The 27,675-nt window shown below is 44.0% G+C and overlaps 1 protein-coding gene across 2 annotated transcripts in view; it reads left to right on the forward strand.

Annotated features, from left to right (window-relative positions):
• Positions 1-27,675, forward strand: part of LOC140203947 (kinesin light chain 1-like) — a 126,704-nt gene that overhangs the window by 63,467 nt on the left and 35,562 nt on the right. For both annotated transcript variants that reach the window (XM_072270141.1, XM_072270142.1), the window contains exons 9-11: positions 4,835-5,008; positions 8,136-8,235; positions 13,780-13,832. In XM_072270141.1, the coding sequence (XP_072126242.1) occupies positions 4,835-5,008; positions 8,136-8,235; positions 13,780-13,832 (327 nt within the window). The remainder of the gene's footprint in view (positions 1-4,834; positions 5,009-8,135; positions 8,236-13,779; positions 13,833-27,675) is intronic.

The following is a 27,675-nucleotide window of genomic DNA, read 5'->3' on the forward strand; positions in this document are numbered from 1 at the left end:
TTAACAAGATAAGAAAGCAGTATCTGGGAGACAATGTTTCGTGGAGTGACAAAGTTAAAGTTTTGCTAAGCCAACAACGTGAAGAAAATATTACAGTAGATACAAGTTTGCTGTTGACTTTTATAAGTAGTCTTTGTGTTCATTTAGAAGAAAGGTTTCCTGAAGATGAGGTACAAGAATGGTCAGCTTTTGATTTCTTCGCAATCGCAGATTGTGACTTCACATTTGGCAATGAACAAGTTAATGCCTTATGTTTGAAATATCATGATTTTCTAGCTGAAAATACTGTAATAGTTAGACAGTTTAATAAATTCAAATTTTCCATGCAAGAAAAAATTAAATCCAAACTGATTTCAAACTTTGCTCAAATGGTGGTATTTGTAATTCAAAATGAATAGTTCTGCGACCTTGCACAATTGATGGACATTGGGGGAACCTTTCTTGCACCTAGTGCGGACTGTGAGCGAGGTTTTAGCCTAATGAATCAACTCAAAAACAAGCTGAGAAACCGTTTAGGTGAATGTCATTTGGATATGTTAATGAGAATCAAAAGCTATCGATTGGATGGAAGTTCTGTTAGTCTAGTTAGAGTTTACAAGGAATGGGTAAATGCCAAAGACAGAAGAGAGAAAAAATAACTGAGTGACTTAAATATTTATGTTATTTTGTTGTTATTCTGTGCAGTTTTATGTCAAATATTTTGTAAACCTACATAAACTGTGCCATGTGTGCATTCAGTGCGCACATACTTTTGTCACAGGAAAAAAATTTGCACAACATAAGATTTTTGCACACACTGACTACTAAAAATTAGAGGGAACATTGATCCTATCCCTAAGAATTTTCTCCAGCAATTTCCCCACACCTGACCTGATTCTGGTCTATAGTTTCCGGGACTCTCACTTGTTCTCTTCTTAAATATTGGTACAACATTAGTCTCTCACCAGTCCTAAAGTACCTCACCTTAGCCTATAGATGACATGAAAATACAGGTCAAAGCCCCAGCAATCTTATCTCTTTCCTCCCTCAATGACCTGGGATAAATCCCACTGAGTGGTCCTCCCCTCTCCCTAGTTATCCTCTTGTTCTTGATGTATATATACAGTGCCTTGGGATTTACTGCAATCCTACTTGCCAAGTACTTTCATGGCCCCTTCTGGCTGACCTAATTCCCTTCTTCAGTTCTTTTCTGTCTTCTTATGCGCTTCGTTTAATCCTAACTTCTTTACATACTTTTTTTTTCTTCTTGACTAAATTCATCACCTCTGTGGACATTCAAGGTTCTCTAATCTTTCGTTCCCTGTCCTTCTTTCTAACAGGAACATACCTTTCCTGTACTCTGTGCAATTGATCTTTAAGCACCCTCCACATGTCTGATGTGAACTTGCCAGAAAAAAACGTGTTCCAAAATAACTCTTCTTGGTTCCTGCCTAATGCCCTTGTAATTTGCCTGAATCCGATTTAAAACTCTCCCGCAAGGACCATGCGTATCCTTATCTATAGCTATCCTGAAAATTAAGGAGTGTGGACACTGTTCCCTAACCATTCACCCACTGAAGTTCAGTCACCTGGCCGGGCTCATTGTCCAACACCAGGTCCAGTACGGCTCTTCCTCTTATTAGATCATTTATATATTGGTTTAAGAGATCCTCCTGCAGACATTGAATAAATTCTGCCCCAGCTAAATCCCTTGCACTAAAAAGGCCCCAGTTTATATTAGGGAAGTTGAAATCCCCCATACCAACAACCCTATTATTTTTACACATTTCCTTAATCTATTATAATATCTGTTCCTCAATCTCCCATTGGCTATTGGGGTTCTGTAGTACAATCCCATCAGAGTAACTCCACCCTTTCTATTCCTCAGTTCTACCCAAACAGTGTCTGACCCCTCCATTATGTCTCCCCTGAGTGCAGCTGTGATATTGACTCTGATTCGTAGTGCAACTCCCCACTCACCCTTTTACCTCTCTCTGTCTTCTCTAAAACGTTGAAAGCCTGGTACATTAATCACCCATTCCTGCCCCTCTCCAAACCAGGTTTCTGAATTGGCCACAAAGTCATAGTTAAATGTACTGATCCATGCTCTAAGTTCATCAGCCTTACCCATAATACTCCTAGCATTAAAATACACACACTTCAAACTATCTGACCCATCATGCCTTTTATTTTGATTTTGCCTTTTAATACTTTCCCTAACATCTACCTTCCTGTCCAATCCTTCACTTACTGACTTGGTGCTCCAGTTCCCATTCCCTTGCCAAACTAGCTTAAACCCTCCCAAGTAGCATTAGCAAGCCTCCTGGCCAGGATATTGATTCCCCTCCGGTTCAGGTGCAATCCATCCCTCTTGTATAGACCACCCCTTCCCCAGAAAAGGTTCCAATGATCCAAGAACTTGAAACCCCGTCCCCTGCACCATCTCCTCAGCCACTCAGTCATCTGTGCTATCACCCCATTCCTACCTGCACTAGTCCATGGCAATCTGGAAATTACTACCTTGGAGGTCCTTCTGCCATTCAAAGTGATTGTGCCTGATGAGGGAGGGGACCTGACTCCCTACAACTGCCTTTAATTCATTTTCCCCGATACCTTTGAGGAGCAGAACTGATCAGATTTAATACTATTATTGGCTACTGTGGAAGAGAATTGCAAAGCTCTGTCACACTTGGCATGTAAAATGTTTCCTTACTTCAGTGAAGACATTAGGGACTGCTGATGTTGGAACTTGGAGTAACACACAATCTGCTGAAGGAATTCAGTGGGTCATGTAAAGTCTGTTGGGGGAGAGAATTGGTTGCTCCCATAGTTGCTGCTCAACCCATTAAGTTTGTCTAGCAGTTTTTTTGCTTCAGATTCCAGCATCAGCAGTTTCTTGTGTCTCCACTGTATTACTCAACTCCTCATTCTCCTCCCAGGGATGTAGGAGAACGAGGGAAGATTTGATAGAGGTATACCCCTATCTATCAAAATTATGTGGGGTATAGAGTAAATGCAAGCAGGCTTTTTCCACTGAGGTTGGGTGAGACTAAAACTAGAGGTCATGGGTTAAGGGTGAAAGGTGAAATGTTTAAAGGGAATGTGAGGGGGAACTTCTTCACTCAGAGGGTGGTGCAAATTTGGAACAAGCTGCCAACAGAAGTAGAGATGCGGGTTCAACTTCAAGAGAAGTTTGGATAAATCCATGATGATGGGGGTATGGAGGGCTATGGTCCTGGTGCAGATTGATGGGATTAGTTCAGCATGGACTAGACGTGCTATAGTGCTCTTTGAATATGTGAATCTATAACTGCAAAGTCTCTTCAATGTATGACAGCTTTGAAAAAATGTTCTTTCTCCCTCCGGGAGTTCTGTGAGACCCTCTCTCACTGCTCCCCAACTGTTCACCAGCTCTTTGACTCCTTTCCTCCTGCAGATGTTGCTCTACCTGCTGAGTTCCTCCAGCAGATTGTTTGTTGCTCTTAATTCAGCTGTTTCTGCTTTGATTTATTGCCTGTCTAATGATCCCAACACTCCAGGCTACTTACAGCTGTCTCCACGTACAGTGAATTATTTTAAATTACACTGAAGATCTCCTGTTTTTAAAAATAAAATGTTATTCTACCCATGTACAATCTCCAGTTTCTAATGATTAGACATTTGTGAAAACTGCCTTGAGTCAAAACATTTTCATACCCTTTAAATCTTTCTCTTCCTCAGACTTTTAAGTAATTTCAGATGACATACAGATTTAACCAATTTAGGCTTAAGTGAGTGGAGATAAGGTTTAATAGATGAAAGGTAAACAATTTTCCCATGCTTTGTGCGGGACTCCTAATTACCAGCAGAGCTCCAGATGGTCACTGAGTATTGTAGAACCATGCTTTGAGCTATCCTTGCACTTCTTTCTGGTAACGGTAGCAAGGTGTGGCAGAGGCAGAATGCCCCGATGTCATCCCACAATCCAAAGGCATACAGGTTAGTAGATTAATTGTTCACATAGCTATAATAGGGCAGTGTGAGTTCATTGTGTCAGTAAGGCCTTTTTCCATCCTGTATCTCTAAATAAATAAATAACTGGAGCAAAATAACAAAGTTGGAGACACTCAGCGGGTCAGGCAGCATCTGTGGAGGCAAATGGACAGTTGACATTTCAGGTTGAGATCTTCATCTGTGCTGAAAGAGTAGCGGGGAGGCAGCCAGCATAAAGGGATGATACGGAAGGGTGGAGCTAGAGCTGGCAGGTGATAGGTGGATCTAGGTGAGGAGGAGGGAATAGGCTGGTAGAGACAGCAACAGAGGCTGTGAGCTGATAGGTGGATGTGACAAAGGGCACAGGATGATGGACAATTGAGGAACTGGATTCAGTAAGAACTTCCAAACAGAAATTGTTGTCGCATAAGGGAAAGTGTAGAGAGTTAAACTAATTGGATATGCAAGGGACTCTATCCTGATGCATGGATTCGAATCACAACATCAACAGTTCCTATTCTCCCACAGGTACTGCTTGACCTGCTGAGATCTTCCAGCAGATTATTTGTTGTAAACCAAGTGGACAGTTGTTTGAGTCAGCACAGATGTGATTGGTCAAAAGGTGAGATGAGATTGTAAGAGCAGTGTGTTCTCCTAGTGTCCTGACTAGCATTCTCTATAACTCCAGACAGTATACTAGCAAATCATTAATCTCACTGAAACCTTTCCACGTGTTGGCTGTCTGCCCCCATAACAGCAACACTGCACTGCAAGCCAATTAATTGTCTGTGAAACATTTTCTGAGGGATTTGAAGTACTGTGTAAGTGCAGGATTTTCTTGTATCTAATGAGCTTTGCTGAGTTAAGTGTTGTGAACCTGCAGGTGCTGGGCAAGGACCACCCCGACGTGGCGAAGCAACTGAATAACCTGGCACTACTGTGCCAGAATCAGGGCAAGTATGAGGAGGTGGAGTACTACTACCAAAGAGCTTTGGAGATCTACCAGACCAAGCTGGGACCAGAAGACCCCAATGTGGCCAAGACAAAGAACAATTTGGTGAGAAAATCAACTCACTATACAGTATTACAGTGGGTGCATACTGCAGGTATACATGCCCATTTCCCCTGTGTAGTCCTTTCCAGATGACAGTCAGTGGGGCAGAAGGCCACGCGTACCCTATGGACTCACATTCAAGTACTCTACAACTCGTTCTCACTATTATTTGTATTTAATATTTTTTCTGTATTTGCACTGTTGTCTTCTTTTGCACATTGCTTGTTTGTCAGACTTTGCATGTTGTTTTTCATTGATTCTATTGTATTTCTTTGTTCTACTGTGACTATCTGTAAGAAAATGAATCTCAGGCTAGTGTACAATGACATATAATGTATATACTTTGATAATAAATTTATTTCAAACTTTGAAACTCCATCATGGGCACCAGTGCCCCCCCCCCAGCATTGAAGACAAGACCATAACATATAGGAGCAGAATTAGGCCATATGGCCCATCGAATCTGCTCTGCCGTTCAATTGTGGCTGATCCTTTTTCCACCCCTCCTCGGCCCCACTTCTTGGCCTCCCCATAATCTTTGATGCTGTGACCAATCAAGAACCTTTCAATCTCCATCTTAAATACAGCCAACGATCTGGTTTCCACAGATGCCTGTGGTAATAATTCCACAAGTTCACCACACTCTGGCTAAAGAAATTTCTCCGCATCTCTGTTTTAAATGGACTCTCCTCTATCCTGAGGCTCTGCCCTCTTGTTCTAGAATCCCCCACCATGGGGAACATCCTTACCACATCTACTCTGTCTAGGCCTTTCAACATTTAAAAGGTTTCAATGAGATCCCCCCTCACCCTTCTAAACTCCAGCGAGTACAGGCCTAGAGCCATCAAACATTCATTGTATAACCCTGTCGTTCCCAGAATCATCACGTCTCTGAACCCTCTCCAATGCCAGCACATCTTTTCTTAGATAAGGAGGCCAAAACTGTTCACAGTGCTCAAGGTAAGGCCTCACCAGTGCCTTATAAAGCCTCTCAGCATCCCATCCCTGCTGTTATATTCTGTAAAGGCATCCGTTAGTCTTGCGAGACCATGGATCTGCGCCTGGAAAGTCTTCACTCTCCAGGGCGCAGGCCTGGGCAAGGTTGTATGGAAGACCAGCAGTTGCCCATGCAGCAAGTCTCCCCTTTCCACGACACCAATGTTGTCCAAGGGAAGGACATTAGGACCCGTACAGCTTGGCACCAGTGTCGTCGCAGAGCAATGTGTGATTAAGTGCCTTGCTCAAGGATACAACACGTTCCCTCGGCTGGGGCTCAAACTCATGACCTTCAGGTAGCTAGTCCAATGCCTTAACCACTTGGCCACGTGCCCACACTGTGGTTATATTCTAGACCTCTTGAAATGACTGCTAACATTGCATCTTCAAAAGGCGGTGCCTCAAAAAGGCAGCATCCATCATAAAGAACCCCCATCACCCAGGACTTGCCCTCTTTTCATTACCACTATCAAGGAGAAGGTACAGGAACCTGAAGACAGATACTCAACAGATTAGGAATAGCTTCTTCCCCTCCACCCATCAGATTTCTAAATGGGCAATGACTCCATGTGCACTACTTCAGTATTGTTTTCTTTTGCTCTCTTTTTGCACGACTTATTTAATTTTTAAAATATATTTCTTATTGTAATTTTCTGGTTTTTTAATATTATGTATTGCAGTGTACTGCCGTTGCAAAATTTCACAACATACTGTATACCAGTGGTAGTAAATCTGATTCAGATTCTAAACATGAACATTTCAGTTATTCCTGATCCCTGCCCTCTCCTGAAGTCCACACTTTGCACCTTAACAGCAAACAGTGGCTAAATTATCTCACCTCTCCTGCTCAAAGTTTGAAGTTCAAGGTAAATTTACTATCAAAGTACACTCTGCCTAGCTTTCTGAATCCCCAGAGGGCAAGTTTTTATAAATAGAATCATGAGGAATCAGACAGATAGGATTTCTGTACGAGGAGCCAGCGTAGATTCAGTGAAGCAAACATTCTCTTCCTAAGCCACAACCACTGCATCATTGTGTTTCCAGTAGTACATCGTCAATCCCAAACAAAACCAAGCAAGAATTCCATTCTTTCCTCTTTCAGACAATAAGTTCCAGGTACCCAACGACCATTTGTTTTCAAGATTTATGAAGATGAGCTTTACTTAATGTGTCACTTATCCATCAAAACATATTTTAAAATGTGTCATATGTGCCAATGCCCAACGCAGTCTGAATTTGTGCTGGGCAATCCTATGGACTGACATTCAAGATCTCCAATTTCCTCCTCCTGAAGTCAATAATTTGCTCTTTTGTCTTGCTGACATTGAGCAAGAGGAAATCAGACACTGAATTATTTATTCCATGTACATTGAGCCATACAGTGAAATACATTGATTGTGTAAACAACCAACACAACCTAAGGATGTGCTGGGGAGAGACCATTAACCTCGGGACGGGCCGCTCTGGGCCTCCAACCCCGGGATGGGCTGCCCTCTGGGCTTCTTATGCTTCTGAAATTAACAGAACAACAGCTCAGAAACTGTATCTGAAACAGTCATGCCAACTTCCCAGAAATGGATAAATAGTGTAAAAAGGAATCACAAGGGAGTAATATACCATGAAAATAGGCCCATCAGCCCATCTTGTCCATGCCAGCTGTGATGCCCACCAAGATCACCCTAGTTGCTCATATTTGGCCCACGTGACAAACTTTCCAATCCATGTAATTATCCAAGTATCTTTTAAACGTTGTTATTGCACCTGCCTCAACCACTTCCTCTGGCAGCTTGCTCCATATATGCAATACCATCTGTGAGAAGGAGTTGCCTAAAACTCATGCCCTCCAGTTTTTGATTACCCTTACATGGTGAAAACCTGTTCGCAAATAACCCTATTTATGTCCGTTATGATCTTATACACCTCTTTAAAGTCACTTCTCATTCTCCTACACTCCAAGGAATAAAGTCCCAACCTCTTCATGGACTGTTCAGAAATCTGATGGCAGAGGGTAAGAAAGGGATATAGCACATTGGAATTATTTTGGAATCTATCAATAACACATTAGGTAGTAATTGGTACGTCAATTGATGTTTGGGATGACTGACTATATACAGCTTTATTTCCTTTATTCCAGGCTTCCTGTTACTTGAAACAAGGCAAATACAGACAAGCCGAGGCCCTGTACAAGGAGATCCTGACCAGGGCTCATGAACGGGAGTTTGGGTCTGTCGATGGTGAGTTACATCATTCAATCTGACTCGCCCTTGTGGTAGTGAAGTGGTTATTTATTGTTGCGGCCATTAATAGTGTCAGATATTAATGATGCACACCACATATCCTGGCTAATGTAAAGATTAATAGACAATAGGGAGTACAATGTCTCAGTCGATGGAAACCTAGTGTGCTGTTTGCATATAGTTGATAATCTACCTTCCTTTCACTCTGCCTAGCTTTCTGAACCCCCAGAGGGCAAGTTTTTATAAATAGAATCATGAGGAATCAAACAGATAGGATTTCTGTACGAGGAGCCAGTGTCGATTCAGTGAAGCAAACATTCTCTTCCTAAGCCACAACCACTGCATCATTCTGTGTTTCCAGTAGTACATCGTCAATCCCAAACAAAACCAAGCAAGAATTCCATTCTTTCCTCTTTCAGACAATAAGTTCCAGGTACCCAACAACCATTTGTTTTCAAAATTTATGAAGATGAGCTTTACTTATGTGTCACATATCCAGCAAATCATATTTTAAAATGTGTCATATGTGTCAATGCCCAGCATGGTCTGAATATGTGCTGGGCAATCCATAAGTATCGCCATGGTTCTGGTGCCAACATAGCATGCCTGTAATTTACTAACCCTAACCCATATGTCTTTAGATTGTGGGAGGAAACCGGATCACCCAGAGGAAACCCACGTGTTCATGGGAAGAACGTACAAACTTATTAAAGTTAATGGCAGGGACTGAACCCTGTTCACTGATAGCTGATGCTGTAATAGCATTACACTAACTGCTATGCTACTTTGCCACCCACTAGTATTTCCATATTATCTTTAATCTGTCCCATATTTACTGTTACCCTGCTACTACTGTACTTTATACTTTATTCTCGCCAAACAATTGATACTAGAGTGTACAATCATCACAGCGATATTTGATTCTGCGCTTCCTGCTCCATGGATTACAAATATTAAATATTAAAAATAGTAAATGTTAAAAATTTAAATTATAAATCTTAAATAGAAAATAGAAAAATGGAAAGTAAGGTAGTGCAAAAAAAACTGAGAGGCAGGTCCGGATATTTGGAGGGTACCAGATCTGGGTCAGGATCCACTCAGCAGTCTTATCACAGTTGAAAAGAAGCTGTTCCCAGATCTGGCCGACGAGTCTTCAAACTCCTGAGCCGTCTCCTGGAGGGAAGAGGGACGAAACATCTGAGCCAACGCTGGGTGGGTCGTGTCCTTGATTATCCTGGTAGCACTGCTCTGACAGCATACAGTGTAATGTGAGTCCAAGGATGGAAAATTGGTTTGTGTGATGTGCTGCACCGTGTTCTTTATCTTCTGCAGCTTCTTTCGGTCTTGGACAGGACAACTTCCATACCAGGTTGTGATGTACCCGTAGGAAGTTTTCTACGGTGCATCTATAAAAATTAGTGAGGGTTTTAGGTGACAGGCCAAACTTCTTTAGTTTTCTCAGGAAGTAAAGGCGCTGGTGGGCCTTCTTGGCAGTGAACTCTGCTTGGTTGGACCAAGTCAGTTCATTTGTGATATCGACCCCAAGGAACTTAAAGCTTTTGACCTGTTCCACTTGTGCACCACCGAGGTAAATTGGGTCGTGTAGTCCGCTACTCCCTCTGAAGTCAACAACCAATTCCTTCGTCTTGCTGACGTTGAGGGATAGGTTATTGTCTTCGCACCATGCCACCAGGTTCTTAATTTCCTCTCTGTACTCAAACTCATCATTACCCGAGATATGGCCTACAATTGTTATGTCATCAGCAAACTTATATATTGAGTTTGATGGAAACTTGGCTACACAATCATGGGTGTACAGTGAGTAGAGCAGGGGGCTGAGTACACAGCCTTGTGAAGCACCGGTGCTCAGAGTGATTGTAGAGGAGAGCTTGTCTCCTATTTTTACAGCTTGGGTCCTGTTTGTGAGGAAGTTGAAGATCCAGCTGCAGATCTGAGTGCTAAGGCCCTGGTTCCAGAGCTTAGGAATCAGTTTATTTGGAATGATGGCATTAAAGGCAGAGCTGTAGTCAATGAAAAGGAGCCTTACGTATGCGTCTTTACTCTCCAGGTGTTCTAAGGAGGAATATAGGGCCAGAGGGATGGCATCTGCCGTTGACCTGTTGCTCTGGTAGGCGAACTGCAAAGCGTCAAGGTTGACCAGTAGGCTGTGGTTGATGTGTACCATAACCAATCTCTCGAAGCACTTCATAGCAATTGACGTCAGAGCCACAGGTCGATAGTCATTCAGGCATGCCACTTTGCTCTTCTACGGCACTGGGATTATTGTTGCCTTCTTAAAATACGAGGGGATTTTAGACTGAAGCAAAGAGCAGTTGAAGATGTCAGCAAACACTCCAGCTAGCTCGCTTCCACAGGCCTGGAGAACCCGTCCTGGGACGCCATCTGGGCCCGTTGCCTTCCTTGGATTTATCTTCAGGAAGGCCCTTCTGACGTCCTCCTCGGTGACGATAAATCTCGATGCCACCAGGTCCGGTTCATCCGGAGGGAGCAGGACGCTCCTCTTCTGTTCCAATCTTGCGTAGAATACGTTAAATTCGTCAGGAAGGGAAGCGCCACAGTTATTGATATTCCCAGCCTTTTCTCTGCGCCCAGTGATCTCATTTAGACCCTGCCATTGTCTGCTGGCATCCCTTTGGTTAGCCTGGGCTTCCAACTTGGCTTGATATTGCCTCTTGGTGCCCTTAATGGCTTTCCGGAGTTCACGCCTGGAATCCATGTAGCGACTGGTATCCCCGGACCTAAAAGCCGCAGCTCTAGCCTTTAAAAGGGACATGACCTCATAATTCATCCAAGGTTTCCAGTTAGGGAATACCCGGATCGTCTTGCGAAACACACAGTCCTCCGTGCATTTCCAAATAAAGTCCGTGACAGCTGAGGCATACTCATCAAGGTTAGCTGCCAAGTCCTTGAAAACTAACCAGTCCACCGATTCAAAGCAGTCATGGAGGACCTCATCCGTTTCCTCCGTCCAACGCGACACTACTTTTGACACCGTGACCTCCCGCTTCAGTTTCTGTTTGTAAGCCGGGAGGAGGAGTACAGCCTGATGGTCTGATTTTCCGAAGTGAGGTCGTGGGACAGAATGGTAGGCATCCTTGACTGCTGTGTAGCAGTGGTCAAGTATATTCGGGCCTCTAGTGGGGCAGGAGACATGTTGGTATAACTTTGGCAGCGCCTTTCTGAGGTTGGCCTGGTTAAAGTCCCCAGCTGTAATGAGCAAAGCCTCCAGATACCTGGTCTCAAGTTCACTGATGTTGGCATACAGTATGTTCAGAGCACATTCCACGTCCGCCTGGAATTCCGCTGTCAGTATGACCGAGGTGAATTCCCGTGGCAGATAGTAAGGACAACATTCCACTGACAGGTGTTCCAGGTCCGGGCTGCAGGAGCTTGTCAGTGCCACTGTGTCCAAGCACCACCCAGTGTTGATCAGTAGGCAGACACCACCTCCCCTCGTCTTGCCCGAAGACGCCTTGCGGTCCATCCGAAGGTTCGAAAATCCCTCCGGTCGGATGGCACAGTCGGGGGTGGCAGGGGAGAGCCAGGTCTCGGTGAAACAGAATACACAGCAGTTCTGCATCTCCCTGCAGTAGGTGAGTCTCCCTTTAAGATCATGCACCTTGTTCTCTATGGCTTGCACATTAGCTAGTAGGATGGTGGGCACAGGGACCCAGAAGCCCCTCAGCTTCAATCTGACCAGCAGCCCAGTTCTTTTCCCACACTTCCTCGGTAAATAGTGCATCTTTCCAGGTTTCCATCAATGCAGCGTGTTGTTGGCAGCTCTTTGAGGTTGATGGATGCATCCTGCGGGGATTGATCAGCTGGTCGCATCATCGGATGCTCCGGGTCGGGCCGAGTAACATGGGAGGCTTCCCTGCCACTTCCAGCTGCCGGGGGCCCGGGCTGTCGATTGGGTTGGGCCCCGAAGCCGACACTTAATCCCGGATGGCCGGGCTCCTGGCTGAAACAAGTCCGTAAACCGAGTCACGGTTGCGGAGGCCTCTGCTCCAGCCGAGCCTCGGGCTCGATTTCCGAGGTCAGCGGCCGAGGCCTCACTTCTGGCAGCTGTGGATGTCCACCAACGGGGCTTTACAGTGGTCGCTCCGGGGAAGCGTCTGGGGCACCTTGAGGTCTCCGCCGTCACTTCGGTGTGGTCGTCTGCTCCGGAGAGGTGCTGGTCAGAATGGGCCGCATTTCCAAGCGCTCCGGCACGGTAGCAGACCGCGGGTCTCCGGGAACGTGGTGGGCCTCGCTGGTTGGGTCCAGGTGCGGTCTGGAGTTTAAGAAGCAATTCTGGTGTGGTGGTCTCCAGCTGGGTCAGTAGCATTGCCAGGGTGCTGTTGATCTTGATCTTGCTAGATTGGAGGTTTTGAAGGGTTTCTCGGGTATAGGATAGTGGAGAGGGCAGTTTGCTCAGGAGAGCACGCACAAAGTCACCAGTTACCAGCACCATCTTTAATACTGAGGGAATCTGTTAGTGTCTCTTGACTCATAATTCTTTGCATCCTAATTACATCTACCCTTCTCCATTACAAAGACAACAACTCTCTCTTCTAATTAATGTTTTCTAACCCTTCTGCCTGACTTTTCATCAGGAATTGCAGCGTAGTTGATTAAAACACAAGGTTCACCGTTCTTAAGTGAGGTACCAAGGTTATCTAAAAATGAAAGTTTGAACTGCTAACTGGAGAGACCTTGGATGTTTCTGCATGAACATTTCGCCATAAAGAATGATACCCATTGTATTTCACCCCCAATTTGTTTCTTTGATGTACCCCCAAAAGATGAGACTGGTTTTACCTACCAAATATTGAAAGACCTAGAGTGGACGTGAAGAGAATGTTTCCAATATTGGGAGAGGCTAGGGCCGGAGGAACCAGGCTCAGAATACAAGGACGCACTTAGAACAGAGATGAGGAGTAATTTAATTTATTTAAAGTAATTTGTATCAAATTTTGTTTGGAGAGTGCTGAACCTGTGGAGGCCAAGTCATTGGGTGTATTTGAAGTGGAAGTTCTTGATTAGTAAGGGCGTCAGAAATTACAAGGAGAAGGCAAGAGAATGGGGTTGAGAGGGATAATAAATCGGCCACGGAAGGGTAGACTCAATGGGTTGAATGGCCTATTTCTGCTCCTAAGTCTTATGGTCTTATTTTTGCACTACTATATTTTGCATCATTTCATTGCTTTTACGCTGGTCTCTGTATTTATTGTTACCTTGTTTCCTGTTTACTCTGTGAACTTCACATGAGCAAAGAATTTCATTGAAACGCTGGTGTGTATGACAGTAAACTTATCTGATTCTTTATGGCGTTTTATGTGAACCTGCCTCCAGATGAAACCAAGATTAGAATTATAGAGTAATACAGGATGGAATAAGGTCCTTCAGCCTAACTCACCTGTGCGGACCATGGACCCTACCTCATCACGTCAGCCCACATCAGTGTACTTATCCAAATGTCTTTTAAATGTCAGCATTGTACCTGCAAAGGTTAACGTTCTTTTCCTGCCTCCTGCACAGGTGACCATAGACGGGTGTGGATAAGCTCTGAGGATATGGATGACACAAACAAGGTAATAGTCGCTCATCATTCAAAGTATTCATCGTCCAAACTCTTCCTATCCCCCCCACCCCTTGCGATAGGTGTGAGCAGTGCCACAGGAGACCAGCTGATAGCGATTAAAACCATAACTGAAATAGGGAACTAAGGCAACAAAAATTAAATAAAAACAAGATTCTGGTATTAGCAGATACAGGAATGGGTTTTGTGTGCAAATACTTTATGTTTCCTATCTGAAATATGATCCCATTTTATATCAGATGTCCTGTGTATCTGTAGGATGCCCCGTTTTCATGTTGAATGGTGGACAATCTTGAAAAGCCAAAAAATGTACCACTGTTGCTGTTTTATTGAGAGAGTGTGTGTGTGTGTCTAGAGTTTCTTTTTGCCTGTGATCAGTTTCAACAGTGTTCATGGTTCACTTTGTGTTTTAGATATTACCTCTTGGTGCCACCTTTGGATAAGCCACATATACCCTATTGTGTGGATCAGTGCAGCACTAATTTAGAGGTATCAAGCCCTACAGCACAGAAATGGACCCCTCAGTTCACCACCTCCATGCTCATCTACACTAATCTCCTTTGCCTTCCTATTCAAGTGTCCTCCAAACATCTCTCAAATGTAGTGATTCTGTCATGTCCCACCACCTTTTCTGGCAGCAAATTCCAGATATCGACCTTAAAAAAAGGGGTCCCCTTTAAAATTCCTACTCCAACACAAGCCTACACCCATTGTTTTTGATACCCCTTGATGGGAAAATGATTCTGACTCTTTACTTTATATTTGCCTCTTCTAATTTTGTATCTGGTCACCCCTCAGACTCCTTCACTGAAGGGAAAATAAGCCCAGACTACCCAGTCTCTCTGGAACTAAAGTCCTCCAGAGCAGACAACATCCTGATGAATCTCCTCTGCACTGACTCCACCATAAACTTCATCTGATTGGTCCAATGACCAGAATTGCCTGCTATAGTCCAAGTGCTGTCTGAACATTGTTTTTATAAAGTTGCAACATAATATGCCAATTCTCATAAGCTGTACCCTGAGCTAAGAAGGCAAGCATGCTGTGTGCCTTCTTCACCACCCTATCTACCTAAGTTGCCATTGTAGGGAGCAATGAACTTGAAATTCTCAGTCTCTCTGTTCATTAACATTCCTGTGCACACTGCCATTTACTATATATACCCTATCCATGTTCACTTCCTAAAATGCATTACTTCACATTTGTCAGGATTAAATTGCATCTACCAACACTCTGCCCAACTTTCCATCTGATCTCTATCCTTTTGTAACCTTGTACAACCTTCCTCACTGTACAGCATTGCCATTTTCCATGTTATTCACAAACTTACAGTCTGAAATTTGCAGTCAATTCATTCATATATATCACAACCAGCAGGGGTCCAGTACTGATCCATGCCATATATCACTGATCGGCAGCCCTCCACCGAGTCCCTAAGCTTCCTATCACCAAACCAACTTTGGATCCATTCAGCCAGCTTCCTTTGGATCCCATGTGCCTTAAACATCTGTGCCAGTGTACCATGTCAGACCTTTTCAAGTGCCTTGCTAAACTCCATAAGGCCATACGGTACATGAGCAGAACTAGACCATTCAGCCCATTACGTCTGCTCTGCCATTCAATCATGGCTGCTTTATTGTCCCTCCCGATCCCATTCTCCTGCCTTCTCCAAACACCTACCAAACTCCACTTTAAAAATACCCCGTGAATTGGCCTCTGCAGCCATGTGTGGCAATGAATTCCACAGATTCATCACTCTTTGGATAAAAAAAATTGCTCTTCATCACTGTTCTAAAAGGCTGTGCCCTTTAGTCCCAGACTCTCCCACTATTGGAAGCCACATCCAATCTACCTAGACCTTGCAATATTTGACGGTTTTCAGTGAGATCCCCTCTCGTTCTTCTAAACTTCAGACCACAGTACCCTTGTGGCCATTCCCCTCAATAATAAGTATACCACTTTGGATATTGTTCTGCAGGTGTGGGAGGAGAGACAACTTACTAGGGGGAAGCCTAGGTCCCAGACACTAACTTTGTGGCTCAGAAGGGAAAATGGGGAGGGGGAGAAGAGTAACGCAGTAGTGTTAGGAAATTATAGAGACATTGAAAACCTACAGCACAATACAGGTCCTTTGGCCCACAATGCTGTGCTGAACATGTACTTACTTTAGAAATTACGAAGGATTACCCATAGCCCTCTATTTTTTTAAGCTTCATGTACCTATCCAGGAGTCTCTTAAAAGACCCTATCGTATCTGCCTCCACCACCGTATCTGCTTCCTCCAACATCTCTTCCCAATTTATGCTTCCAAGTTCCTGTCTGATAGCTTCATATTTCCCCTTACTCCAATCAAACACTGTCCTAACTTGTCTGTTCCTATCCCTCTCCAATGCTATGGTAAAGGAGATAGAATTGTGATCACTATCTCCAAAATGCTCTCACACTGAGAGACCTGACACCTGACCAGGTTCATTTCCCAATACCAGATCAAGTACAGCTTCTCCTCTTATAGGCTTATCTACATATTGTGTCAAGAAACTTTGCTGAACACACTGAACAAACTCTACCCCATCTAAACCCTTCACTCTAGGGAGATGCTAGTCAATATTTGGGAAATTAAAATCTCCCATCATGACAACCCTGTTATTATTGAACCTTTCCAGCGTATGTCTCCCTATCTGCTCCTTGATGTCCCTAATGTTACTATTGGGCGGTCAATAAAAAAACACCCAGTAGAGTTATTGAGCTCTTTCCTGATTCTAACTTCTATCCACAGAGACTCTGTAGACAACCCCTCCATGACTTCCTCCTCTTCTGTAGCCGTGACACTATCTCTGATCAGTAGTGCCACCCCCCCCACCTCTTTAGCCTCCCTCCCTGTCCTTTCTGAAACATCTAAAGCCTACGTAACCATTCCTGCCCCTGACCCATCCGGGTTTCTATAATGCCCACAACATCATAGTTCCAAGTACTGATCCAAAGCTGATCGGCTTTGTTCATGATGCTTCTTGCATTAAAATAGACACATCTCAAACCATTGGTCTGAGCGCACCCCTTCTCTATCACTTGCCTATCCTCCATCTCGCACTGTCTCCAAGCTTTCTCTGTTTGTGAGCCAACAGTCCTTTCCTCTGTCTCTTCAGTTTGATTCCCACCCTCCAGCAATTCTAGTTTAAACTCTCCCCAATAGCCTTAGCAAATCTCCCTGCCAAGATATTAGTCCTCCTGGGATTCAAGTGCAACCTGTTAGTTAGAGGAGCAGACAGGAGATTCGGTGGACACAAAAGCAATACCTGGACGCTATGTTACTTCACGGGTGCAAGGGATGTCTCATATCAGGTCCACAGCATTCTAGAGGGGGAGGATGAGAAACCAGAAGTCGTGGTAGGGAGTGAAGAAATCGGGTGCAAAAAGTCTTTTTTTTTTAAACACTGCTCGGGGAGAAGGGTCTGCACTGTGCAGGCGCATGATGTAGTGCGCCAAGGTTTAAAAACAGACCACTATATACAGCAGGCAGCGGAGTGAGAGGGAGCAGAGTGGGACGGCTTCGGCTCAACAGGCTTCGGAGAGAACAGGCAGAGGCCAGGGTAGGTTCCGGTAAGTTTTTTTTTGTCCAGTTTGTTTAGAGTAGAGAGAATGCCAGGCAGGATGTTGGAATGCTCCTCTTGCAGGATGTGGGAAGTCAGGGAGCCCTCCGGTGTCCCTGACAACGACACCTGCAAGAAGTGCATCCAGCTGCAGCTCCTAACAAACCGCATTAGGGAACTGGAACAGGAGCTAGATGACCTCCGGATCATTCGGGAGAATGAGGAGATTATAGATAGTAGCTACAGGGAGGTAGTTACGCCAGAGGAGCAGAGCACAGGAAATTGGGTCACTTTCAGGTGAGGGAAGAGGAAAGGACAGGCAGAGCAGGGTTCCCCTGTGGCCATTCCCCTCAACAACAAGTATACCGTATTGGATACTATTGGGAGGGATGACTTACCTGGGACAAGCTGCAGTAGCCGGATCTCTGGCACTGAGTCTGGTTCTGCAGTGCAGAAGGGAGGGTGGAAAAAGAGGAGAGCGGTAGTGATAGGGGACTTGATAGTTAGAGGTACAGGTAGGAGGTTCTGTGGTCGTGACAGAGAACCCAGGATGGTTTGTTGCCTCCCAGGTGCCAAGGTCAAGGATGTCTCTGATTGGTTGCATGACATTCTGAAGTGGGAGGGTGATCAGCCAGGTGTCGTGGTGCACATTGGTACCAATGACATAGCAAGGAAGAGTGAGGAGGTCCTGGAGAGTGAGTATAGAGAGCTTGGTAGGAAGTTGAAAAGAAGGACCTCGAGGGTGGTAATCTCAGAATTGCTACCTGTGCTGCGTGCCAGTGAGGGTAAGAGTAGGATGCTCTGGAGGATGAACAAGTGGCTGAGGAACTGGTGTAGGGGTCAGGGTTTCAGATTTCAGGATCATTGGGACCTCTTCTGGGGCAGGTGGGACCTGTACAAGATAGACGGGTTACACTTGAACTACAAGGGGACCAATATCCTTTCAGGGAGGTTTGTTAGTGCTATTGCAGGGGGATGGGAACCAGGGTGCCAGAGCTGACAGTGTGGCTGGGGTGAAAATAAATGATGTTAAAAGTTCAAGCAAAGCCGCAAGTAGAAAGGTTGTGAGTGGTGGTAAGCTGTGTACATACATCTATTGTTGCTTCTGGACCCATCTTCAGTGATGTTCCTGGAATCATCGGGTGTTTCGGGTCTTTCAACATCATACAACCTCCTCCAGGTGACCCAGCTGGGGCTGATCAGACCCCAGCTTGTGTCCAGATGGCTAACTACTTATGACTTCATGGCTCCCTTCTTTTGAGCCACTGCCATCTTGAGGCACTCTCTGCCGCATCGGTGGTACTGCGGATGGCTCTCCTCTTCCTCTCTCCCTCGATGCCCAAAATGCGGAAGGCTCTAACTAAAGAACGGGCTACGAATCCCCTACAACCAACCTCCACTGGGAGACACCATGCTCTCCATCCAGCCTGCTGACAGTTGCTGACCTAAAAATCTTCTGAGGTGTATATATATCAATGTTAAGGGGTATTGTGGGGAAGGCAGACGAGTTGAAGGCGTGGATTGACACATGGAATTATGACGTTATAGCAATTAGTGAAACTTGGCTACAGGAGGGGCAGGACTGTCAGCTTAATATTCCAGGGTTCCGATATTTCAGATGTGATAGAGGCAGAGGAATGAAAGGTGGGGGGGGGGGGTAGCATTGTTACAGCAGGGAAAATGTTACAGCAGGGCTCAGGAAGGACAGGTTAGAGGGCTTGTCTACTGAGTCCTTATGGGTGGAGCTGAGAAACAGGAAAGGTATGGCCACATTAGTGGGTTTGTATTATAGACCACCCAATAGTCAGCGAGAATTGGAGGAGCAAATATGCAGAGAGATAGCAGGCAACTGCAGGAAACATAAAGTTGTGGTGGTATGGGATTTTAATTTCCCACATATTGATTGGGACTCCCATACTGTTAGGGGCCTAGATGGTTTAGATTTTGTAAAATGTCTTCAGGAAAGTTTTCTAAATCAATATATAGAGGTACCAACTAGAGGTACCAACTAGAGGAGATGCAATATTGGATCTCCTGTTTGGAAATGAGTTAGGACAAGTGACAGAAGTGTGTGTAGGGGAGCACTTTAGTTCCAGTGATCATAACACCATTAGTTTCAACTTGATCATGGACAAGGATAGTTCTGGTCCTAGGGTTGAGGTTCTGAACTGGAAGAAGGCCACATTTGAAGAAATGAGAAAGGATCTAAAAAGCGTGGATTGGGACAGGTTGTTCTCTGGCAAGGATGTGATCGGAAAGTGGGAAGTCTTCAAAGGAGAAATTTTGAGAGTGCAGAGTTTGTATGTTCCTGTCAGGATTAAAGGCAAAGTGAAGAGGAATAAGGAACACACATCAAAGTTGCTGGTGAACGCAGCAGGCCAGGCAGCATCAAGGAATAAGGAACTTGGTTCTCAAGGGATATTGCAACTCTGATAAAGAAGAAGAGAGAGTTGTATGACATGTATAGGAAACAGGGAGTAAATAAGGTGCTTGAGGAGTATAAAAAGTGCAAGAAAATACATAAGAAGGAAATCAGGAGGGCTAAAAGAAGACATGAGGTTGCCTTGGCAGTCAAAGTGAAGGATAATCCGAAGAGCTTTTACAGGTATATTAAGAGTAAAAGGATTGTAAGGGATAAAATTGGTCCTCTTGAAGATCAGAGTGGTCGGCTATGTGCGGAACCAAAAGAAATGGGGGAGATCTTAAATGGGTTTTTTGCGTCTGTATTTACTAGGGAAACTGGCATGAAGTCTATGGAATTAAGGGAAACAAGTAGTGAGATCATGGAAACTGTACAGATTGAAAAAGAGGAGGTGCTTGCTATCTTGAGGCAAATTAAAGTGGATAAATCCCCAGGACCTAACAGGGTATTCCCTCGGACCTTGAATGAGACTAATGTTGAAATTGCAGGGGCCCTGGCAGATATATTTAAAAATGTCGGTATCTACGGATGAGATGCCAGAGGATTGGAGAATGGCTCATGTTGTTCCGTTGTTTAAAAAAGGATCGAAAAATAATCCGGGTAATTATAGGCCAGTAAGTTTGACGTCGGTAGTGGGTAAGTTATTGGAGGGAGTACTAAGAGACGGAATCTACAAGCATTTGGATAGACAGGGACTTATTAGGGAGCGTCAACATGGCTTTGTGCGTGGTAGGTCATGTTTGACCAATCTATTGGAGTTTTTCGAGAAGGTTATCAGGAAAGTGGATGAAGGGAAGGCAGTGGATGTTGTCTACATGGACTTCAGTAAGGTTCCGCATGGGAGGTTAGTTAGGAAAATTCAGTCACTAGGTTTACATGGAGAGGTGGAAATTGGATTAGACATTGGCTCAATGGAAGAAGCCAAAGAGTGGTAGTAGAGAATTGCTTCTCAGAGTGGAGGCCTGTGACTAGTGGTGTGCCACAGGGATCAGTGCTGGGTCCATAGTTATTTGTCATCTATATCAATGATCTGGATGATAATGTGGTAAATTGGATCAGCAAATTTGCTGATGATACAAAGAGGAGGTGTAGTGGACAGTGAGGAAGGTTTTCAAAGCTTGTAGAGGGACTTGGGCCAGCTGGAAAAATGGGCTGAAAAATGGCAAATGGAGTTTAATACAGATAAGTGTGAGGTATTGCACTTTGGAAGGACAAACCAAGGTAGAACATACAGGGTAAATGGTAAGGCACTGAGGAGTGCAGTAGAACAGAGGGATCTGGGGATACAGATACAACAGTCCCTAAAAGTGGCGTCACAGGTAGATAGGGTAGCAAAGAGAGCTTTTGGTACATTGGTCTTTATTAATCAAAGTATTGAGTATAAGAATTGGAATGTTATGATGAGGTTGTATAAGGCATTGGTGAGGCCGAATCTCAAGTATTGTGTTCAGTTTTGGTCACCAAATTACAGGAAGGATGTAAATAAGGTTGAAAGAGTGCAGAGAAGGTTTACAAGGATGTTGCCAGGACTTGAGAAACTCAGTTACAGAGAAAGGTTGAATAGGTTAGGGCTTTATTCCCTGGAGCGTAGAAGAATGAGGGGAGATTTGATAGAGGTATATAAAATTATGATGGGTATAGATAGAGTGAATGCAAGCAGGCTTTTTCCACTGAGGCAAGAGGAGAAAAAAACCAGAGGACATAGGTTAAGGGTGAGGGGGGAAATGTTTAAAGGGAACATGGGGGGGGGGGCTTCTTCACACAGAGAGTGGTGGGAGTGTGGAATGAGCTGCCAGACGAGGTGGTAAATGTGGATTCTTTTTTAACATTTAAGAATAAATTGGACAGATACATGGATGGGAGGTGTATGGAGGGATATGGTCCATGTGCAGTTCAGTGGGACTAGGCAGAAAATGGTTCAGCACAGCCAAGAAGAGCCAAAAGGCCTGCTTCAGTGCTGTAGTTTTTCTATGGTTTCTATGGTACATATTGGTACTGACAACATTAGTAGGAGGAGGGAGGAAGTCCTGAAGAGAGAGCATAGGGAGTTTGGTAGAAAGCTGTAAAGCAGGACCTCCAGGGTAGTAATCTCTGGATTTCTGCCTGTGCCACGCAGCAGTGAGGGTAAGAATAGGATGATTTGACAGATGAATTGGTGCAGGGGGTAATATTTCAGATTTCTAGACATTGGGAAAGGTGTGACCCATACAAAAAGTTCAGGTTACACCTGAACCCAAGGGGAACCAGTTAGGGAGGGTTTAGACTAATTTGGCGGGGGGAGGGGGATTCAAACTGAGTGATAGGGCTGAAGATGGGGCAGTTGATATACAAGGAGATACAGTGCGTAGTGAGACTGTGAGGAAGGACAAACTGGCAGTCAGTGGGATGAACTGAATTGTACTCTGGGATAAAAACCAAGAAGTGTCATGGACACAGGACTGAACATGTTATATTTGAATGCACACTGTATACAGAATAAGGTAGATGATCGTGTAGCACGGCTGGCGAGTGGCAGGTGTAGCGTGGGCATCACTGAGCTGTGGCTGAAAGATCATAGCTGGGAGCTTAAAATCCAAGGATATACAAAAGGACAAAGAGATTGTATCAAAAGAACAGGCAGGTGGGTAGTGGGGGTGGCTCTGTTGGTTAAAAAATTAAATCAAATCCTCAGAAAGAGGTGACATAGTTGCAGAATCCTTGTAGGTAGAGTTAAGAAACTGCAAGGGTAAAAGGAACCTGACAGGAGTTACATACAGACCAATGAAGAGTAGCCAGGATGTGGCATGTAAATTATAATAGCAGATAGAAAGGCATATAAAAAGGGCAATGTTACAATTGTCAAGGGGGATTGCTGTATGCAGGTAGTTTGGGAAAATAAGTTTGGTGCTGGATCCCATGAGAAAGAATTTGTAGAATGCCTATGAGATACCTTTCTAAAGCAGCTTGTGGTTTGAGCCCACTAGGGGAAGGCAATTCTGGTTTGGGTGTTGTGTCATAAACCAGATTTGATTCAGAAGCTTAAGGCAAAGGAATCCTTAGGAGGGAGTAATGATAATATGATAGAATTCACTCTGCAGTTTGAGAGGCAGAAGATGAAGTCAGATGTATCAGCATTACAGTGGAGTAAATGGAATTACAGAGGGATGAGAGAGGCACTGTCTAAAATTGATTGGAAGGGGTCACTAGCGGGGTTGACAGCAGAACAGCAATGACTGGAATTTCTGGTGGCAATTCAGAAGGCACAGGATAGAAACATCTCCAAGATGAGGAAGTATTCTAAAGGCAGGATGTTGCAACCATGGCTGATAAGGGAAGTCAAAGCTAGCACAAAAGCAAAAGAGGGGGCATATAATAATGCAAAAATTAGTGGAAGGTTAGAGGATTTGGAAGCTTTTAAAAAATCAACAGAAGGCAGCTAAAAAGCCATGAGAAGAGAAAAGATGAAATATGAAGGTAAGTTAGTCAATAATATAAAGAGAATGCCAAAAGTTTTCAGACATAGAAAGAGTAACAGGGAGGCGAGAGGGATTGTTGTACCACTGGAAAATGACGCTGGAGAGGTAGTAATGGGGGACAAAGAAATGGCAGATGAACTTCAGTATTTTGTGTCAGTCTTCACTTAAGAGACACGAGCAGTATGTCAGAAATTTGAAAATGTTGGGGCTGAAGTGATTGTTGTAGCTATAACTAATGAAACGTTCTTGGGAAACAGAAAGGGCTGAGATAGCTAAGTCCAGGGTTCTGAAAGAGGTTGCTGAAGAGATCTTGGAGGCATTCAAACCAATCTTTCAAGAATTACTAGATTCTGGAATGGTTCCGGAGGACTGGAAAGTTGCAAATGTCACCCATTCTTTAAGAAGGAAGGAAGACAGAAGAAAAAAAATTACAGACTAGTTAGTCTGACCTCAGTGGTTGGGATGATGTTGGAATTGATTGTTAAGGATGTGGTTTCTGGTACTTGGAGGTACATGATAAAATAGACCAAAGTCAGCATGGTTTTCTTAAGGTGAATTCTTGCCTGACAAATCTGTTGGAATTCTTTGAGGAAATAAAAAGCCGGATAGACAAAGGAGAATCGGCGGATGTTGTTTATTTGGATTTTCAGAAGGCTTTTGACAAGGTGCCACTCATGAGTCTGCTTAACAAGATAAGATCCCATGATATTACAGGAAAGGTATTAACATGAATAAAATATTGGCTGACTGGCAGGAAGCAAAGAGTGGAAATAAAAGGAGCCTTTTCTGGTTGGCTGCCGGTGACTAGCGGAGTTCCGCAGGAGTCTGTGTTGAAAACGCTTCTTTATATGTTTTAAGTCAGTGATTTGGATGACAGAATTGATGGCTTTGTGGTCAGGTTTGTGGACTATATGAAGATAGTTGGAGGGGCAGGTGGTATTGAGAAAACAGGAAGGATGCAGAAGGATTTGGACAGATTGGGAGAACGGACAAAGAAGTGATGGATGGAATATCCTGCAGGGAAGTCTATAGTCATGCACTTTAGTAGAAAAAATAAAAGTGTGGACTATTTTCTAAACAGAGAGAATTTTTTTTTAAAAATCAGACGTGCAAAGGGACTTTGGAGTCCTCGTGCAGGGTTCCCTAAAGATTAACTTGCAGGTTGAATCAGTAGTGAGGAAGGCAAATGCATTGTTAGTATTCATTTCAAAAGAACTGTAAGAGCAAGGTTGTAATGCTGAGGCTGTATAGGGCATTGGTCAGACCACACTTGGAGTATCATGAGCAGTTTTGGGCCCTTGTGTAAGAAAAAATGTGCTAGTGGTGGAGACGGTCCAGAGGAGTTTCATGAGAATTATTCCAGGAAAGAAAAGGGTTAATATATGAGGAAGATTTGATGGCTCTGGTCCTGTACTCACGGGAGTTTAGAAGAATGAGGAGAAATTTCATTTAAACCTATTGAATATTGAAAGGTCTAGTTAGAGTGGATGTGGAAAGGATGTTTCCTGTAGTTGGTGGGTCTAGGACCAGAGGGCACAACCTCAGAATAGAGGGACATCCATTTAGAACAGAGATGAAGAGGAATTTCTTTATCAGAAGGTGCTGAATCTGTGGAATTCATTGCCACATATAGCTGTGGAGTCTGTCATTGGGTATATTTAAAGCCGAAATTGATAGGTTCTTCATTAGTCCAGGTGTCAAAAGTTACAAGAAGTTAGAATGGGGTAGAGAGGGATAATAAATCATCCATGATGGAATGTCGGAACAGACTCGATAGACTGAATTGCCTAATTCTGCTCCTATGACTTATGGTCTTATGGAGTACAAGCCTAGAGGCATCAAACACCTCTCCTGCATTAACCCTTTCAATTCTGGGATCATTCTCATTACCCTTTCAATTCTGGGATCATTCTCATTAACCTCCATACAGACAATGTCTGCCAGCCATCCTTAAGTCTTCCTAATTTCCTCGCCAAAGCAAAGCACAAAATAAAAATCCTGTCATACCAACTTTATAAAGTGCAAGAGAAAAGATAACCAGTGGTACACACACATTCTTCTTGAAGAGTACTGTTATTGCCCACTCACTATGTCAGGAACTATAAAAGGCTGAATTGGCCAAAAGACCACCTTCCTTCGGCCTGACATTTCCAGCATCTTTCATTGACTTTTTGATTTTTCTAAGTCATTTACTTGAACACAGAGGGAGATCATTGTGAATAACCAAGACTGTTTTAACATACTTGCGGAGAATTGGGAATGTGAAGAATTCATTTCAGTGGAAGTGACTCTGCAGCCCCTGAGACTGCATGTTTGTCCTTCTCTTCATGGCCCCTTGCTTTATTTCTGGTCGTCAAGTCAACAGAACTCTTTAAGTGTGACTTGAAAAATCTGGGGTAGCAATCATTCATAGACTCTTGTTTTTAATTTGCCAATATTAATATTTTTCAGACACAGCACAGGATAGGGAATTGGCTGAGTTCCAGGCTAAGAATGCAGAAATGGATGGGGTTCATTTGTAATTTAATCATCTGTTCCACACTTTTAGTTTGGTTATTGTCACTGTTTATTAACATGGAAAACTAAATTTGTTTCAAGTCACTTTAGACTAACTTTAAGACCTGGAGGGGGAGCATAGGAGGGCCACGGAGCTGATTCAGAGAGATAGATAGTGAGTAAAGCCAAGAGAAACAGGAATACATTAAAAGCCACAGATTTTATGATCTTACAGAAGTAGGTGAAAAGCTAAAGAGCCACAAAAAATATAAACCAAATACAGTGCCCTGTAAGGCCCAAGAGATACTTAAAGATTGATCTTATAGAGGTTTTGTGTGCTTAGCTACTTAAAGAGACTTACATACCTTACAGCAAAAGATTATTCAATAGCCAAGAATGTGGTCTGATGGGAAAGGACAATGGGAGACCTGTGTTTAAAGTCATGAGGAACTTAGATACAGTGAACATGAAGTCTTTTTGCCAGGGAAGGAAAACAAAAACGAGAAGGCAGAGAATCAGAATCTTTATTGCTGACTTAGATGATGTGGTTCATTGTTTTGCAGCAGCAGCTCACTGCCAAGGCATAAAATTACAATAAATTACAAAGATAAATAGTGCAAACAAGGCTGTGTTCGTGAATCATTTAGAAATGTGGTGGTGGAGGAGAAGAAGCTGTCCCCTGAATAACTGTGTATGAGTCTTCGGGCTGGTGTACCACTCCCTGATGGTACTAACAAGCAGAAAGCATATCCCAGAGGGTGATGGATGCTGCCTTCTTGAGGCACCACACCTCTTGAAGATGTTGGTATTGATGATGTTGTGCCTGTGATGAAGCTGGCTGAGTCTAAAACCCTATACAGCTTTTTGCAATCCTGTGCATTGGAATCTCCGTACCAGGCTGTGATACAAGGTTTAAAGTGAGAGGAGAAAATTTGAAAGGGGCCTGAGGGGCAAGTTGAGGATGGAGAGGATATAGAATGAGCTGCCAGAGGAAGTAGTGGTAATCAGATAAATAATGTAATTGAAAAGACATTTGGATAAGTACATAGTAAGGTAAATTGTCTTTTAAGGTACTCTCGCTCTCTGTTCATTCCTCATCTGGTAGGGCAAAGTAGTTCAGTGAGAAAGGCTCCGAGGCAGTGTTTTGTACTCTGTGTGGGATGTGGGAAGTCTGGGAGACCTCCAATCTCCCAGATAAACACATCTGCACCAGGTGCACCAAGCTGCAGCTCTTGAGAGAATGTACTAAGGAACTGGAGCTGCAGCTCAATGACCTTAGACTCGTGGGAGAACGAGGAGATGATACACGGGAGCTACAGGGAGGTAGTCACTCCGAGGTTGGAGGAGCCAGGTAACTAGATGACTATCAGGAGAAGCAGGGGAAATGCACAGCCAGTGCAGGTTACACCTGTGGCCATTCCCCATATTTATTATTAAGTATGCAATTTTAGATACTATTGAGGGGGATGACCTACTGAGGGAGCCACAGTGACCGTGTCTCAGGCACTGAATCTGGTGCCGTGACTCAGAAGAGCAGAGAGGAGAAGAGAACTGCAGTATTGATAGTCAGAGGAACAGAGGTGAGGTTCTGTGGGTACGATAGAGATATGTTGCCTCCCTGGTTACAGGGTCAGAGATGTTTGGGATCAGGTCCATGGCATTCTCAAGGGTGAGGGTGAGCAGCCAGAAGTCTTGGTATAAATTGGCACCACTGACATAAGGAGACAAGGTGGCTGAAGAGAGGATTTAGGGAGCTAGGTGGAAAGCTGAGAAACAGGACCTCTGAGGAAGTAATCTCTAGATCGATGCCAGGGCCATGTGTCAGTGAGGGTGAGAATGGGATGATTTGGCAGGTGAATGCATGGCTGAGGAACC

The sequence above is a fragment of the Mobula birostris genome, chromosome 10, assembly GCF_030028105.1.
Source record: "Mobula birostris isolate sMobBir1 chromosome 10, sMobBir1.hap1, whole genome shotgun sequence".
NCBI lineage: Eukaryota > Metazoa > Chordata > Chondrichthyes > Myliobatiformes > Myliobatidae > Mobula > Mobula birostris.